We start from the raw sequence: 17,651 nt of genomic DNA on the forward strand, positions 1-17,651 counted from the left end.
GTCTGCAATAGCCGGGGAGCAAAAACAAAGGTCAATGGCTAAAGATGACTGTATCTGTAGAAAAGTGTGTCATTGAGTAGAGTTCAAAAGGCAGATACACTCTAAATGGACAAGCGGCTTGATAATACAATGCCTGGAACAAATGGTAACAAAGCAAACTGTGTACACTGAAGTCCCCCACTAGGACGAATGTGCAGGGGAGTGCCTGGAAGAACTACGTCAATGCATTCAGATCCAACAGATTGTGAGCTGGAAATACAAAGAACACACTGTGATCTTAAGTGGTGTGAGAACTTGCACTGCAACAGCCTGTATGGCCACAGAGGCACGAAAGGAATGGCATCTGTCATTAACGTAAACAATCACCCCATTCCTAGTCCTTTCTACAGTACAATCATCCTTCCTGTAGGAATGGTAGTCCTTTAACGCAGGTGAATCGGTGGCTTTAAAACGAGGTTTTTGGAAGCAGCTGAAGAATGGTCTCTCCTGGCCCAGGAGCTGTAGTTTGTAGTTCTTCCAAATGTGAGTGGTATCCATTTAAATTCCACTGCAACGCAGAAGTTCCTATGGGTACCACTGATTAGTAATGGTTGCCCTTGCATCCTTCCTTGGTGGTGGTGATCTACTCAAGAGGTCGGGGGAACATTAGAGAGTGCCCATCTCTCTGATTCACCAAGCGAGGTGGCGTAGTTGTTAGCAAACTGGACTTGCATTCGGGAGGACGACGGTTTAACTCCACGTCCAGCCTTCCTGATTTAGGTTTCCCGTGATTTCCCTAAATCGCTTCAGGCAAATGTTTCCTTTAAAAGGGCACAGCTGACTTCCTCTCCAATCCTTTCCTAATCCGATGGGACCAATGACCTTGCTGTTTGGTCCTCTCCCCCGAATCAACCAACCAGCTGTCTGGTTCCTACACGCAGACCATCATCATCATCATCATCATCATCATCATCATCATCATCATCTGCTGTCTGGTCTGAACTCAAACAAAATCATTTCCATCTTTTTCAAGATCTTCCAATACTTCTTTTCCCGTCTGACTCTTAGTTTAGGGTCTTCTAGGGCGTTCAGTAACAGGACATTCTCATAAAGTGTTGTCTCCAGTCTTCATGAAATTTTTCATTCATTTTTAAAATATTTCACTCTGTTCCAATATTCTCATCTTGTGCAGCCCTTTTGTCTCCCTCTGAAACCACATCTCTGGTGTTTGAATTTTTCTTTTTTTTTTTTTTTTTAAACCCAGCTTTTGCTTCCATAGAATGACACAAGAACCGCCATCACTTTATAGAATTTCATAATGGTTTGTACTTTATGTCCCAATGTGCTGCTAATGGTACCACATACAGCCGGGTGTTTATGTATTTTACTTTCAATATCAGAGTCAAAATTAAACCCTATAATACAACCTAAATATGAGATTTGAGATACTTGCCCTAAAACTGAATTCTACAAAACAATTTTTGGTCTGATGTATTTTCTTCTGAATGTTGTTATTTTTATTTTATTACTAAAAAATTTAAGTTGTATTTACTGCATATTTCCTCCAAGCGGTATACTGATGTCTGGGGGTAATATTCATTCTTTTGAACAATAATGATATCATCTGCAAACAGAATTTGGGTATTCCTCATCTGTTATCTTAATTCCTTTGTTCACTTTAAATTTTCATTTATGAAGTATGAATTCAATGTAAATATTAAAAAGGGAAGGTGATAGACCGCACCCTTATTTTATATCTTGGTTAATAATTATTTCTTCTAATTGTTTCCTACCCGTGTTCATTGCAATGCATGGATTGCTGTAAGGACTTTTCGCTACCTCTATTAGGTGATAAGGATATCCACAGGCAGACATGATCTTACATATAAGTTAACAAGACTTACAAGGCCAAAAGCCTTCTCAGGGTCAATAAATGTCATATGGGTTTCTATATTAAGTTCTCTGTGTTTATCTACAAGGTTTTTAATTACAAACACATTGTTTGTGCATGAACGATCTGATCTAGGCTCATTTTGTTCTCCAGAAATAACAGCTTCTGCGATATTCTTCATGAAGCTATTGATTATCTTTGAAAATAGTTTGTAGTGTGTTTAGAAGACTGATGCCATGATAGTTTTTACAGTCATTACATTTGCTTTTCTTGAATTGGGAGATTACCAAGGGTCGAGATCTTGCAGTTCATCCAACATTCATTTATTAATTGTAAAAGTCTTTTACCTAGGGATAGCCCTCCATGTTTAATTAGTCCTGCATTTATTTGATCTACTCCAGTAGATTTTCTGTTCTTCATACACATATAAACACACATATTTTGCATAGGATTCTTCATTCTATAAGTAATAAGTAAGTAATCAATCACAGACCTTATCCTCATGCATTCTATGTAAACTTGTGAATGTCTTTCTTTCTGTAAAATGTTACTCACCATAAAGATGACAACAGAAACATGTTGAATGGGAGAAACAATCTGGAGTGGGGTAGTGAAAGGGGGTTGGGGATAACAGGGCAGATGGGGTGGGGGTTGGAGGAAGAGGAACTGGTGTTGCCTGGTGAAGCATGAAGGGACTAGAGGTAGCAGGACAGGGCTGCCAGACACTTCAGGAGGCTGGGGGGACGGGGAGGGTGGTCATGGGAGGGGGAGGGGGTGAGCACGAAGTGGAAAGAAGACGAGCAGAGAGAAGAGAACACAATGAAGCTGAGGGGGGGAGGATGGAGGATGGGTGCACTGTGAGAAGGCTAAAGGACAGAGGGAGCAGAAACAGTTACGGAGGATGTGGAGACAATAGGTTACTGTAGGCTGAGGTCTGAATGGGTTTCCCTTTCTGAAGAAGGCTATGGCTGAAAGCTTATACGTAACAGGCTTTTCATCAAGCCTATCTGCATCTCAATGTGTCACCTTTACAGTGAGTAACAATCTATCCTTTCATAATATTGCTGATATTCCAACCTGGACTTTTCATTACTTATTTCCGTAAAATGTGTTAGTAAAAAAATTATTAAAAGAGGTAAACTGGCCTAGTTCCTATTAATTATTATTAAAAATCTTTTCTCCAAATAGTCCAACTATACTCTCGCATTAAAATCACCCTTGATGATAACATGGCCTGTCTTGTTAGTTTTGTTCACTTTTTTCTGAATATCATCAAAAAAAGTGTCAATATCATCCTCCTTTCCCTTCTCTGGGCTGTACACATCGATAAGAGTTATATGACCTCCTGGAATTTGAAATCTGACTGTCATTATTCTTTTATTTATGGAGCTGTATTTAAAAATCTTTCCTCACCATTCATCATAGACTAAATTGCTACTCCAGCACTAGCTCTTTTTCTTTGGGGAACACCACTGTAATCCAACTAGTAGTCTGTCAAATCTTTTGTTCCTTTTAGTTTTTTTCTTACTTTCTGTTATTAATGCAATGTCCACTTTCCTCTCTCTGAGTATGTGATGTAACTTCCTCTCTCTTGTTCCACACTGTCAAAGACACATAATCAGTAATGCCAAATCATTTGTCATTTAAGATTTCTCGTTTGTCAACAGTTGATCCATTCCTGTATTCGAAGCTGTCAGTGAGTGTGCCAATAATTTTACAATCGCTAACAGTTTTATGAGTGCTGCACAGGGTAAGTTGTGTGCTGGGACTGCTACAGCTAGGTACCGCAATCTGCCTGATTTTCTGTCATCAGGGTTATCTATCCTAGACCACAAAATCACCTTCACAAAGGGACACTGCTCACTAATCTGAGAATTAGCAGTCACTATTTTTGTTTCTAATGACTTTTTGTGTAACATTCTTTACTTCATGGGAGGAGTTGGCTGCTTGGGTAGAGTGGTGGCTTAGTTGGCCTCTGATGGTGTGCAGTGGTATGTGGGCAAGGTTCCAAGTCCACTGTCCATTGTTGACGGCTTCTAAATGGTATCAGGGTCATGTGTAGCTTCCCCCCCCCCCCCCCCACCCCTCCCCCAACAATCCCCACAGGCAAAATGACAAGTGCATGTACTCATATTGAATTCATGGTCTGGGTTTGTGTTGAGGCATCACACTTAGCAACTGGCTTCTTAAGGGACAGTCCAAAAGAAGTAGCAAACACCAGAGGCTGCATTGCATTGACAGTTTTTTTAACTTCACCAAAGTATATACATCTTGTTCAGCTTCTGAACTTTTCTTTCCTCATTACAAACCCTGCACTTCCTCCTCCATGCCGGGTGATTCCTGGAGCAGTTTATACATTTCAGAGGAAGTATACAGAAGTTGCCGGACGTGAGCTTAGGCTCCACAATTTCCACATGTAACCCTCCTGTTACGCGCCACAGTGGTAAAACCAAATTTTGGATATTTGAAACATCACACTGGGTTGGAAATAAAATGGTTGAACTTTAAGATGGATATAGCCTGCAAGTATGTTCAGGTAAGTCTGGAGTGTTTAAAGTTAGAATAAATGTTGCAAGCTTCTCCAATGTTCTGCTAAATCACCTCATTTAATACTGCGCTGCTTTGATGTCCATGTTTTTTCATTCTTCACATAATTCCTCAGGGTCCATCTCCATTATACTGGAGCAGGTAATCACAACTTTACAAAATTTAAGGGTGTTATGCACATCACCTACAACTGGTTCACCTAAGGCTTTGCATTCCAGAAGCTTAGGCACTTTGTGTAATATGGCAGTTTCAACTGCAAGTGTTCCATTACAAAGTCTTTTAATGCTTTTTAGGAACCCAGCAATACCCTCCAATGCCTTGTGAAGATAGAAAGAGGATACCTTCTAAAGGTTTCCCCTGATCTCTCAATCATAATGTAAGTGTTATGGCAGGCTAGTGTCCTGCAGCTATAATTTGGGAACTACTTTTCAGGCAGACTGACTGACTGACTGACTGACCTCTCTCTCTTGAGTGGGTGTGGGTACTACCTGATAGTACACCACCCTCTCAGGAGCAGATGTGAATTGAGGTAACTACTCCATACAGGTCCCACATGCCGCTAGGGACACAAATGTCGACCTGGGCAGAGCCCCGCATACCTGGTCAAGCCCTGTACCACTGTCAGGTGCCCAAGAGGTTGACCACTAAGAGACTGTTTTACTTCCACAGGCATTCAGTACACCCTTGTGGTTCATCTGTGAAAACAAGGCATCAAGCCCTGAAACACACAACGTTCCATTGCCATGCCAAACAATGGTCCCAGTAGCATGTCAGAGATTAAGGTACAAGAGGTCTGGTCGCACTGGCCATTTAGCTCAGGAAATGCTGGGTTGCTGCGCCCATAACCAACCACTCCCTGGGAAAAACACAGCTCTTACTTAAGTTATGGGACATTCTACACAGGGTGTATATGCGAACAAGAAAAAAAAAATTCACGGATTTTTCCCGGATTTCCCAGTTAAAAATATACTTTGTCCCGGGTGAAAATACACTTTTTCCGTGTTAAGTGACAGTATACTTTTCCTCAGAACTGTAAAACTTATCAATCTTTTGAATGATTATGGTTTATACACCGGTGTAGGACTTCCCAGCCCTTTAGAAAACGATACTCAGTAAAAAATAAATAAATAAAATAGAAACACATTTTGGAAAGATCTTTGATGTGCAGCAACATGTAGACTGCATTATTTTCATATTATGAAAGTATAAATTCGAATCCCACCAAACATCGCATGTTACTTTCCAAAGCGTTGAAATCGAGATTGTGATACGCTTTTGTAAGCCAGTCATAGCTCATTTACGTGGTCTCGTCAGCCGATGACAGTGGATATTCAGAGCATAGGACACATGATGTAGTCAGCCAATAACAATATCACTGTTAAGTAGCGCATACACACAAACTGGAAAATGGTCATTTTTATAACACAATATAATTCATAAAGTACCAATGTCAAGTGCCAATTAGACCTACTACAAGCAATAAGCTTTATGTTCGGAAATAGTTTCACATTTCATTAATATGCTCCAGCTTCTCAAACAAGAGATCAAAAAGTAGTAGTACGAACTTTTTATATAAATTTGGAATCGTCATATTCTACCATAATTGGAGTGATGACCCCATTTCTTCTCCTTCCTCTTCTGAAAAACGATCTTGTCATCACTAATTATGTAACTATTCCTGCCAGTGTCAAAACTTATTCTCTGGTTAACTTCACTCCCCCGTCACAATCACCGGTTTAGTTATCCTGCGGTTGTTCTCCGGTTAGGTGTTATGTGTTCATACAAAGCGTTTTCTGCATTAATCCAAGAATAAAACTTACGTGGCTGCTACCGGGGACTGTACAACTGGCCCTTGCTAGTATAATGGTCTGGTCAAAAATTTACTGTCAAAATTTCATTTTCTTGGATACGCAAAGAAGATAATACGTAATTTGTTATTCCTGTTAGTTGTTTATTTCCACTCTGGTAGTATGAATCTATGGATTTTGCTAGTAATTATAACAACGTTGATCATTCACAAACCCAATCAACCACATAATCAGGCAGTGATCGGCATTCTCTCGTTTGGCTTTATTCCGCTCAGCTCATATAGCCCCATCTGCTTCTGTCCGCATGAAAGTTTTAATTCTAGATGCGATCGGGATTCCCCTGGCAGAGACACGACATACACTATGCACGCATTCAAAAATCAGCTTATTCATTCAGAAATATACCTAGAACATGTTAAAAAACCAACAGGGATGCGTTTCAAAATAATATGAATAATCGATAGACCAAAGTGCGCTGGATACTAGGTGTTTTGCGATACGAGATTTTTTTCCTCAAGAATATGAACTATTACGGGATTCTGTGGATTGTCTGCCGCGAGTAATGGGTATAATGGCAGGGGCACTGCGAATGTAGTGAGTGGACTATAAGTTGAGAATGTGGATCTCATGGGGAGGGTGCCAGCGATAAGTAAGACCAGTTTATGACCAAATCCTTTTCCTTACACTTTTTTCTCTTTTTCTAAAATAAATAAAACAAATTATGACTGATTAATGACTAAAGACATTGATAAATTCAATCTATTAATTTAAGAAATCAATATAATATTAATTACCGTGCTTGGGGATACACGAGGAGGTACAACTGGAGGAATACCTAACAGGCCACCAGATTTACCTGAAACAAAGGTAAATACTTAATCACATCTAAATATTTTTTCAACCAGATCTACACTCAACTAAATTTATTTACTGGACAATTATACAGGGCATCCAAGGAGGAACGTTCAATGTTCAGGGATATGGCAGGAATGATCATTTGAAGCAAAAAGTCTAGTAAACACAGGCTCTAAAATACGTATCTTAATAGGAATGAGCACTTTTTCAGTAGAAGACATGTTACACAGCAACAAAGCAAGTGCTCAGAGCTCTTAATGCATGCATTTTAAGAGCCCACGTGTACTGGAGTAGTTTGCTTCAAATGATTGTTCCTGTCAATATCCTTGAATATTGACTGTTCCTACTGGGACATTCTGCATACAACAGTGGGCTCTAAGTTATTACTATTCAATCTCATAATTCTAAATTATTATGAAAATCATTCATTCAACCCAGAATTTAATTTATTCTGGAGAGACAAACATTCATGGATCATACAGGAGGCAAATTGACCCCTTACAATAAATACACACACTATTTAGGATTCCTGTCCCTGTTAAACAACAGTAGAATAGAACAAAGAATGCAGGAAAAGGAACCAGAGGTCAAATGGCAGAGAGACAGAGAGAGAGAGAGAGAGAGAGAGAGAGAGAGAGAGAGAGAGAGAGAGAGAGAGAGAGGGGGGGGGGGGACAAGTGATGGTAATTGTGTTGGGTTGTGCGGAGGAGAAGAAGAGCAGGTGCATTCGTACATCACCAAAAAATGGTCTGAAAACAGCAGATATCAAATTTCTCATCTTTTAACACACTAAATGCCACAATGCACATGTGTGAGAAGTTTTAACAGTATGCCAGGTTTATATATTGACTTCAACTGAGTACGATAAAATGTTTCTCATGTATTACCAGGACTGGCATCTGATATCCTTTTACAGTGCTCCCATGTATTTTCTACATTCATAAAATGTATTAACATTTGTAAATATTAACATTTATACATGAAATCTTAAGAATGTTCAAGCTTGTTTGATGTTTCATTAAAAAAAAAAGGAGGGGGATGAGAGGTAAGGTTCAGAATGAAGACAGTGTAACTGTTGGAAAAATACTTTAAAAATGGCTGTAACAAGGAGGGCCTAAAAATTCCACCTGATCAACAATTAATTTTCAATAAAAACCTATAAACTGTTAAGTGTGATATTAAATGGGTTAGAAGCTCTGGAGGTCTAATTGTAACCATAGTAACAGTTGCACAACATGCATGAAGCATAAATAAATGCAACATATGAAGGGTCACTACTCATTTCAATAGTTTGTGAAATAATAGTGCTTTGTGCACCACAAGAAGATTTATTTTACACCTTATCTGTTACTTCCAAACTTGGAAACAAACTGAATAATCATCTCAGCTCTACAAAACTCATTCATCAACAAATAATGATAGTTTTATAGCCTTATTAATTAACACAAAATTCCAGCAATTAAATGAATAAAGTATTTATAATGATACCAACAGCATGAAAAGTTAAATACGTTAGAGATGGTAATTCCATAGAAGACCGTAGAAAAGAATTAGTGATTATCAATACAGATATCATACCCAGCCTGTTGAGGTCCAAAGATGAACTCCTTGCATGCGTACGATAAGGTCTAGGTGGAGGAGGAGGTGGAGGCTCCTTTTTGGGCCCTATCTGAGATGATGGAAGACTGGTTGGCCCAGACTGGGCGCTGTGGAGAAAATATTAAGAAACTTGTAAACTATTTCACATGGATGTTTATCCTTTACCTAAATTCGATGAAAATTTTCAAAAAGAAGAGTCTGATGACTCACCCAGGTATGCTGTTGACTTCTTCAGAGGTTGGGATGACAGCTGGCTGTGGTGGAGGGGGTATTGCTCCAGGTCCCGGAGCTGCACAAACAATATATTTATTTGAAAATGTTTCCATACCACAGCTGGAGGTCAAGAAAATTGAGGTGGCTGAAGTGATTCTGCCAGAATTTGTTCCAATTAGGAAATTAAGTCACAGATTAGATGCTATCCCAGGTCATAACACATACTGCAAATAGTATCATGGAAGCTAACTTGTGACAATGATTTTTACAGCAGTATAACATCTTCCCTGAACGTACAGCAATTTAACTACTTATGCAAACAGAACAGTTTCAAAAAGTATAAATAATTAAGATCATATTTCAAACCATAACACTGCACTTCAGTTCTAAATATATTCAAGCCATTTCTTCTTCCCACACTGTGAAACAAACTAAGTAGTATAATATGCTAGAAAATGGAAACAAATAATGGCATGTATGTATCCAAGCACTTTGTTGCTTCTAAAAAGAATTTCTAATTTCATGTTTACACTTCCTTTCTTTCTCTCTTCCTTCCAAGACTGGTTCAACACGGTTGCTACTGGCAAACTGTGAAATCTGATATTTTACAGAATGCCTAAGCAGTATAAAGAAACCAAAAAGCTTTACAAAGGGTATGAAATGCATCTTATTTAAGAGTCTGCCTAGGCATTTAACGTAATGCCGGCTAAGTTTAATGCAAAGTATGAAAGGAATAATTATGTTACTTAGAGTTCTTACTTCTCATAATAATTTCTTTTTTTAATTCTCTTCACAAACAAGATGATAGATTAGCAATGGGCAGTTGCATTGCAGGTTTATGGGCCAACATTCTTGTCAAATACACTGTATTTCAGGAATAGTTCATCCCTGTGCAAGAAACTTTTGGTTTACAAACATTATGTTTATGACATTCATTCTTTTCAGTGGCCACTCTTCTGAAATACAACAACTTGGCAATGAATTTCATAAAATGTATCCAAGGAAGTCATTTACATATTAAGTCATGGATTTAACAACTTGGCATTCACCTCTCAACGATTTGGAGATTCCAATATTTGGGATAAAAACAGCCAGCAGTTGTGGTGTGTGTCACCAGTAACAGATAAACGTGCAATTGACACTCTAAATGTGTATTATTTTATGTATGAAAAAGCCAGGCTGCTATTTTTACAATTGTCAATTTTAATTATGACTATGCCTACTGGCAGCACGTCATGATCAGTATGTAAAACGTAATAAGACTTCTGAAGAAGGCCCATTTATATGTGTTGAACCAGGTCAAAAGCTCTTTACTTCCACAACTGGTGGCTGTTGTTATTCCATATATTACATTGCACAGATGCTGATGCAGCCATGCTTAAGATTCTAAAATTTGGAGATTTGCAGGGAAAAAAATGTGGCTCGGGTTCCATGTTACATTGTGGCTCGTCTTTCCCCAGTTGGATAAATGGTTAGGGACATGAAAGTCACCTAAGTGACAGACCAATTTCTGCTTCCCTTAGATTAGCAATTGCAATTTGCACTCTTTATTCACTGCAAACTCTCTGAACAGTGGGCAGTGAGGCACTCAACTTTTGAGTATTGTAGTAAGTATGAGTGATGACAACGAAAAGATATCCACCACATCATAAGGCCATGATGTGACACTTAGAATTTGAATAATTAAATTTTTTAGCCAATAGTTCCACTGCAATCATTTGAGAAAAACTGCATAATAAATCCAAAACATTTGTTGTTTTTATTTTTATGTTTCAAGTAAAATGTTTTCTGAAAAATTACTTCAGCAACTTTGCTTTGTTTGGATACAGTATGTTCTTTCAGCTGCACTGCAGATGACTCAGCTTTCAACTTTCTGCTTTACTTGAATCAAACCTACATGCTGACATGATTCTTTGCGTGCCACAACTAACATGGACATGTCTCCAGCAGCGGGATCAACTGTTTGAAGCCATCTACATAGTGATGTAGGTTAAGATACCAGACATCACAGCCTGCAGCCATTCACCCTGTTGTCCCCTTGTTTGAGAGTATTCAAAAGTCAGAATTTTGTGTGATGCTCATTAGCTTTAAAAAAGTACTGCTGTATGAACTGGTTGTGTGGCTTAATGGACAAGGTAAGGGCCTCACATGCTGAAGGTTGTAGGTTAGAATATCATCATTAAGTACTCAGCATTTTCTTATTTTTAAATCTTTATTGCAATTACTTTGATCATTAGTTGTATTCAGTTAATTGGTTTAAATGTAATTTTTTATTTCTATTACTTTGTCACACCATTTTAATCACCCCAATCTTTTTTTGCTCTCATGTTTCCTTATATCATTCTTTTTCTCCTTGAAATCTTTGTTTACATGATTTTAATTAATTTTATGTATTAATTTCAATTTAATTTCTATCTTTTATCATCCTATTTTTTTCATCCACCTTACTGCATCCATTATTTCTATTCCTCATTTTGCTTGAATTTCATTTTACTTACAATACCTTCTTTCAGTCAGGTCTCATCTGTTGTTATTTTGTCCATAGTACAATAGGAATCTAGGCTACGTTTTAAATGTCTGTCTGATGATTACCATCCCCGCAACCGGAACACCTCTTAACAAAAAATACATTTTTGATACTACTGCACAGTCAATATGAACAAATTTCATCTTTTGTTTTGTAACTGATAGATTGGCATTTCCAAATATTTAAATACTATAATAGATAAACATAATTAAATTCAGAATGAAATTTTCACTCTGCAGCGGAGTGTGCGCTGATATGAAACTTCCTGGCAGATTAAAACTGTGTGCCGGACCGAGACTCGAACTCTGGAACTTTGCCTTTCGCGGGCAAGTGCTCTACCGACTGAGCTACCCAAGCACGACATCCCCCAGGCTGTGGCTGATCCATGTCTCCGCAATATCCTTTCTTCCAGGAGTGCTAGTCCTGCAAGGTTCGCAGGAGAGCTTCTGTGAAGTTTGGAAGGTAGGAGACAAGGTACTGGCTGAATTAAAGCTGTGAGGACAGGGCGTGAGTCGTGCTTGGGTAGCTCAGTCAGTAGAGCACTTGCCCGCGATAGGCAAAGGTCCCGAGTTCGAGTCTCGGTCCGGCACACAGTTTTAATCTGCCAGGAAGTTTCATAATTAAATTCAGATATTTAAAATTTCTGAATGGGGAAAGAAGATATAAAGAAAAAATGATAACAAATGAAAAAGTCCATATGGTGAGTAAAATGATGTGACAAAGTAATAAAAATCATATTTAAACCAATTAATTGAATAAAAATAATGATCAAAGTTATTTTAATAAATATTTAGAAGTAAAAAATTTAAAGCACCTGATGAGATTCAAACCCAAAACTTTCACATATGAAGGTTTTACCCAATTCATTACACCACACAGCCAGTCTATACCATGCTCCATTTTTAAAGCTACTGAGTGTCACGCAAAATTCTAAATTCCTTTTTTCAATGATTACTCATGAACGAGGGCCCATCAGAGTGAATGGCTGCAGAGTGTGATACGTGGGATCCTAACTACATTACTGTATATACAGTTCCAAAAAGTCAATCTCACTGCTGGGAACCTCTCCTTGTAAGAATAGCAGCAATGAATCTTAACGACACACACTAAGCTTCACAAGAGAAGTGCTTTAATATGAGCTAAACATGTACCTCATACAAGTTTTTTCTTATTTTTGTGCCATCTCAGCCAGCTTCAGATACATACTAAATCTCTCTCTCTCTCTCTCTCTCTCTCTCTCTCTCTCTCTCAACTTTCCTTGCAGCTGCTGCTTATATTGCACACGTTATAACAAACAAGGACATTCAGTTACTTAGCATTGTTCTCTGAATTTTATTCATAACTCTACACAGTATCCCATAAATAGTGCGGTCTTAGATACTTAATGCTTCCCGAATGAAGCTAAGCTGGATGGTTATTACTTATTATTTGCCTTTTGCTGTTTTAAGTGTTCTGCAATTTGAAAAAATACCAACACCAAAGTTCCGCTCATGTAATTCTTCACTTTCTTTGTTGGCACTACAATATTATGGAAAGGATACATTGCTGCTCACCACATACAGCAAGTGCTGAGTTGCAGACAGGCACAGTGAAAAAGGAATATTTTCAGCTTTCAGACAAAGTCTTACTTCAGAAGTAGAATTCTCACAGCACAACAACAATAACAATAACATCAACAACAACTCTCACACCAGGTGTGTGTGTGTGTGTGTGTGTGTGTGTGTGTGAGAGAGAGAGAGAGAGAGAGAGAGAGAGGGGGGGGGTATTAATATTATCATCTATCCTTTCCATAATACTGTTGTTACTCCATCCTGGACTTTCCCATTATTTGATTTTGTTGACACTATACAAGACAAAAGCATGATATTAGCTCCTCATGAAACCTCTTAATTAATACTTTTTAATATTTCATTCTTCCTTTCATACCTGCTACATCCTACTACTAGAATACTGTTGTTACTCCATCCTGGACTTTCCCATTATTTGATTTTGTTGACACTATACAAGACAAAAGCATGATATTAGCTCCTCATGAAACCTCTTAATTAATACTTTTTAATATTTCATTCTTCCTTTCATACCTGCTACATCCTACTACTAGGTTCTAAACAAATGCTGAACTTCAGGATAAAATCAAAACTTAAGAAGTAACTATTACAGTTAATAAAGGCAGAATAACTGGAGCTCTTAGAGAAAAGAAATCAAAATCATATGTATTTCACCAATAATATTTGAGATTTTTACAAACCTGCTGGTTTCTTTGCTTGTGGCCTCTGAATGGGTCGAATTTCCGCTGGTGCTGCATCTGTGTGCGTCACAGTAGTAGAGAGTACTTTCTTGGGGCTGCCTGAGTCTGCACTTCCACCAAATTGTTCATATGGAATGGCTTGTGGTTCAGATGGTTTTCGTGGTGATCTGCAAGGTTCTTCTTCAACTGCTGCACTAGCAACTGCCGCAACCACACTGACACCCTGTGACTCCGGTGTGACTCTCAAAGCTACAGGATGCAGAATTTTAGGATCCTAAACAAAAATGTAAAGAGAGTTACTCAACAGCTGCCATTGTAATATGAAGGGGCATAAACTAATACTTTTATTTTCACATATTTGTGGTTCTAAGAATTAATTACATACATGGCATATTTAAAAGTTAGAGCCAGCTGGCTTGGCGGGAGGAGGGGGTTTTTAATACCCATACAGACAACATTTTCTGTGTGTTCACCATTACTCTTCAAATACCTGACATAGTGGAACATACCCTTTTTAACATCTTGTATAGAATTTTGCCACATGGTATTTTTCCCAGCCTAGAACTGAAGTTGATAGCACTCTTCATTTCTTTCAGAATAATGAAAAGCAATACATTTCATGAAAACCGGGAAAAGGCACTTCTCATCATGCAGTAAGTATCACCGTTAAGGGATGTTCACATACAAAGTTCTGATTGCTTGGATAGTGTGGGTCGTAATGTGTGGATGTGCACATTACTGAAACTAGATAATTCTTGATATTGAGGCCCAATGTTATCGATTCTGAATGGCAAGTCTCAGATTCCCCAGTGTCTGATAGTACACTTCAGATGTTATTGGTGCTCCTTGCTCTTTTGAGTATTCCTGTTTTATTCATAACTACTATCGCCATGATTTTATATCCAAATTTTATTTATTAAATATTTTGGTTTTGTGATTTTAATGACAGTACTGTATACACTGTTGTTTTGACTCCATACAAATGTCATGAACCTGTTTCTCCATTTGCTTCAGTGCGTTTATAAAAACTCAGTGTCAGAAAGAGAAAACAATATTCACTATAGCACAGTCAGAAAAGATCACTGACAGTTCCAGAGTACTTGGCACAGCTTCTTTGCATGTCTACCTCAACTAATCATAAAAGGTGATTTTGTATATATCTCTACAGCAACTCCTCAACGTCCTTTCACTTCCATACACAACTGTTGTTTTTGCCTCCAGCCATTGGTGTTTTGCAGAGAAAAACTGACAACAGCACTGCTAGCTGTAGGGTATTTTCTTTTACCAACTCTACTATAGTCAGCATACTGTGGCTATTAATGGATGGATAAGTGCAAGTTGATATTTGTAAAGAACTAAATTTTCTACTGTTAGCTCACACTTTTGAGAAAATTTGTATAATGCAAGATGTAGCAGAAATAACTCCCAAACTTTAAAGATTAATAAGAATAAAAATTGACATCCACAAATTTAATGCACAGCTTGAAAGATTAGTTTCAGCCATTTACATCACACACACACACACATACATACTATATTTTGAAAAGGGGTGTCATCCAAATGATGAGTGTTTATTTCTATGCACATCTGAAGTCTCTCCCTGAAGTTCTAAATGACCTTCCTTGCCATGTCTTGTGATATTGCCTCAATTTTATGATAGGTAGATGCATTCAGGTCATGTAGCGTTCACAACTTATGACTGAAGATGCACGCCTGGAGTTATATCCATACAAGAAACACACAAGGGGTGATATGGGGAAACTGGCTGGCTACAAAACATCACCCCATGACGAAACCAGACACTCTGCAAACATTTATCTAAGGAGGCCCACTGACATCCTGGCTCTGTTTGCAGTGGCACAATCATTTGAGAACTACATAGCAGGATGTCCTAGGTCATTGATGTCAACTCCAGGAAGTTGCATAGCAGTTGTAGAGAATGATCACAAGATATTGTCACTTTCTTGTGCCTGCCTGAGTCTGCTTTCTTCAAGAATGTATGAGCCTATAATTCCAAGATCAATGACAGAGCACCAAACAATTATATATTCACTGCAGAGCAGGCACTCAAGCATCTGTCGAGGACCACTTGCAGACCAGTTTGAAAATTTTGTTTATTGACATTGCCTGACGAATGAAAGTGCACTTTATCATTAGCCAGTAGATTGGCATCAGCTTCAATGAACAGCTTCCATGTTAGTGTCAAAAAATGCTCTACAATTGGCCCACCAACATTTACTAAGTTCCTGCACACTCACCACTTTGTACAGTTGGTTGTGTGTGTGTGTGTGTGTGTGTGTGTGTGTGTGTGTTTTCTGTAAGGTAATAACTGAGGATTGTGTGACTGGCCAATCACTTAAAAACAGATAAGCCAGTCACCCTGATAACGCACTAAGAACCCCCGCTTCGTCTTTTAGGGAGTATGTCGGGGATTTCATTGAATCTTAAAATTTGTGCTACTATAACCTCGTTGTCTGCTAAAATAGTGGCAACATCTACATGCAAATTAAGCTGTTCCCTATTTTCTGAATGCAAAACAATCAATTAAACGTGGCACTCTAAATATGTATGACACAAGCACTGTAAGTTCCTCTCAGGAAAGCAATCAGGTTATGCCCTATCCTTAGATGTGCAAGTGGGACTTCATCTTGTCTGTGTAGTTGGAAGAGGATATGCCACACGTGTTTCTCCCTAATTTCCTGACCACCTCCTTCCCACTGACAGAGGACACTTGTAAATCAATACTGAGGTGACAGTGTTTAGGAAACAGCACACTAAACAGGATTATCAGTATATGCCTGCTTGGCTGCAACACCTGCCAATTTCTTTACCTGAATCGCATGTTTTCTGGTTCTCAGCAGTATGACACCTCTCTCTGAAGCCTTCGTAGGCACATGTTTGCATCCTGGACATTCTGTGCTTATTTGTTTTCTGACATATAATGTGTAGATTGAATGGCATATAGTTAGTCATAATAAGCAATACATTTCTCAGCACAAATACACAGATACTGTCAAGTTTGTATGTAGCTCAGCATTAAAAAGTGGAGGAAAAGAAATTTAATTTTAAAATTTTTCATAAAACTGCCTTTGTCATCATGGTAAGCAACAAATAGAAGAATTGGCATAAAATAAACAACTGTTTTAAGAAGGTGGTTTCACTGTGGAACCACTTGGACATACAGTTTTCAACCAACCATCATTTCATGAGACATATTTGAAAGCAATTTTACATGTTTCCTTGACAGAATGCCTCATCTCGAAACTTCCATGAGCTCATGATGCCTAAAATAAATTATATTTCTAAATAAAAAACAAAAATAAGCCTAAAATGGTAATTTATATCAAACTGCACCAGCAGTTTCATTTCAAAACCACTCATAAAAACAGTAGTACCATGGCAAATTTATGTTGCAATACTTTTTGACATACATTGAGGTGACAAAACCCTTGGGATAGTGATAAACACATATAGAGATGGTGGTAGTATTGCGTACACAAGCTTTAAAAGGGCAGTGCTTTGCTGGAACTGTCGTTTGTATTCAGGCGATTCATGTGAAAAAGTTTCTGATATGACTACAGCCGCGCAATGGGAATTAACATACTCTGGGCACAGAATGATAGTTGGAACTATACGGGTAGGACATTCCATTTTGGAAATCATTAGGGAATTCAATATTTCACAATCCATTGTGCCAAGAGTGTGCCGAGAACACTAAATTTCAGAGATTACCTCTCACCACAGACAATGCATTAGCTGACAGCCTTTACTTAATGACTGAGAGCAACAGCTTTTGCATAGAGTTGTCAGTGCCAACAGACAAGCAACACTGCCTGAAATAACTGCAGAAATAAATGTGGGATGTATGAGGAATGTATCCATTAGGACAGTGTGGAAAAATCTAGCATTAATGGGCTGTGGCAGCAGACGACCCACTCAAGTGCCTTTGCTAACAGCACGACTTTGCCTGCAGCACCTCTCCTG

The 17,651-nt window shown here is 38.3% G+C and overlaps 1 protein-coding gene across 3 annotated transcripts in view; it reads right to left on the bottom strand.

Moving 5' to 3' along the window:
* LOC126236922 (ralBP1-associated Eps domain-containing protein 2) overlaps positions 1-17,651 on the bottom strand; it is a 125,048-nt gene that overhangs the window by 42,349 nt on the left and 65,048 nt on the right. For 2 of the 3 annotated variants that reach the window (XM_049946584.1, XM_049946586.1), the window contains 4 exons: positions 13,668-13,941; positions 8,890-8,968; positions 8,659-8,786; positions 7,020-7,081 (listed from right to left, as the gene is read on the bottom strand). In XM_049946584.1, coding sequence (XP_049802541.1) covers positions 7,020-7,081; positions 8,659-8,786; positions 8,890-8,968; positions 13,668-13,941 — 543 coding nt within the window. The remainder of the gene's footprint in view (positions 1-7,019; positions 7,082-8,658; positions 8,787-8,889; positions 8,969-13,667; positions 13,942-17,651) is intronic. The other variant, XM_049946585.1, reaches the window with a different exon arrangement.

Source organism: Schistocerca nitens, chromosome 2 (assembly GCF_023898315.1).
Source record: "Schistocerca nitens isolate TAMUIC-IGC-003100 chromosome 2, iqSchNite1.1, whole genome shotgun sequence".
Lineage (NCBI taxonomy): Eukaryota > Metazoa > Arthropoda > Insecta > Orthoptera > Acrididae > Schistocerca > Schistocerca nitens.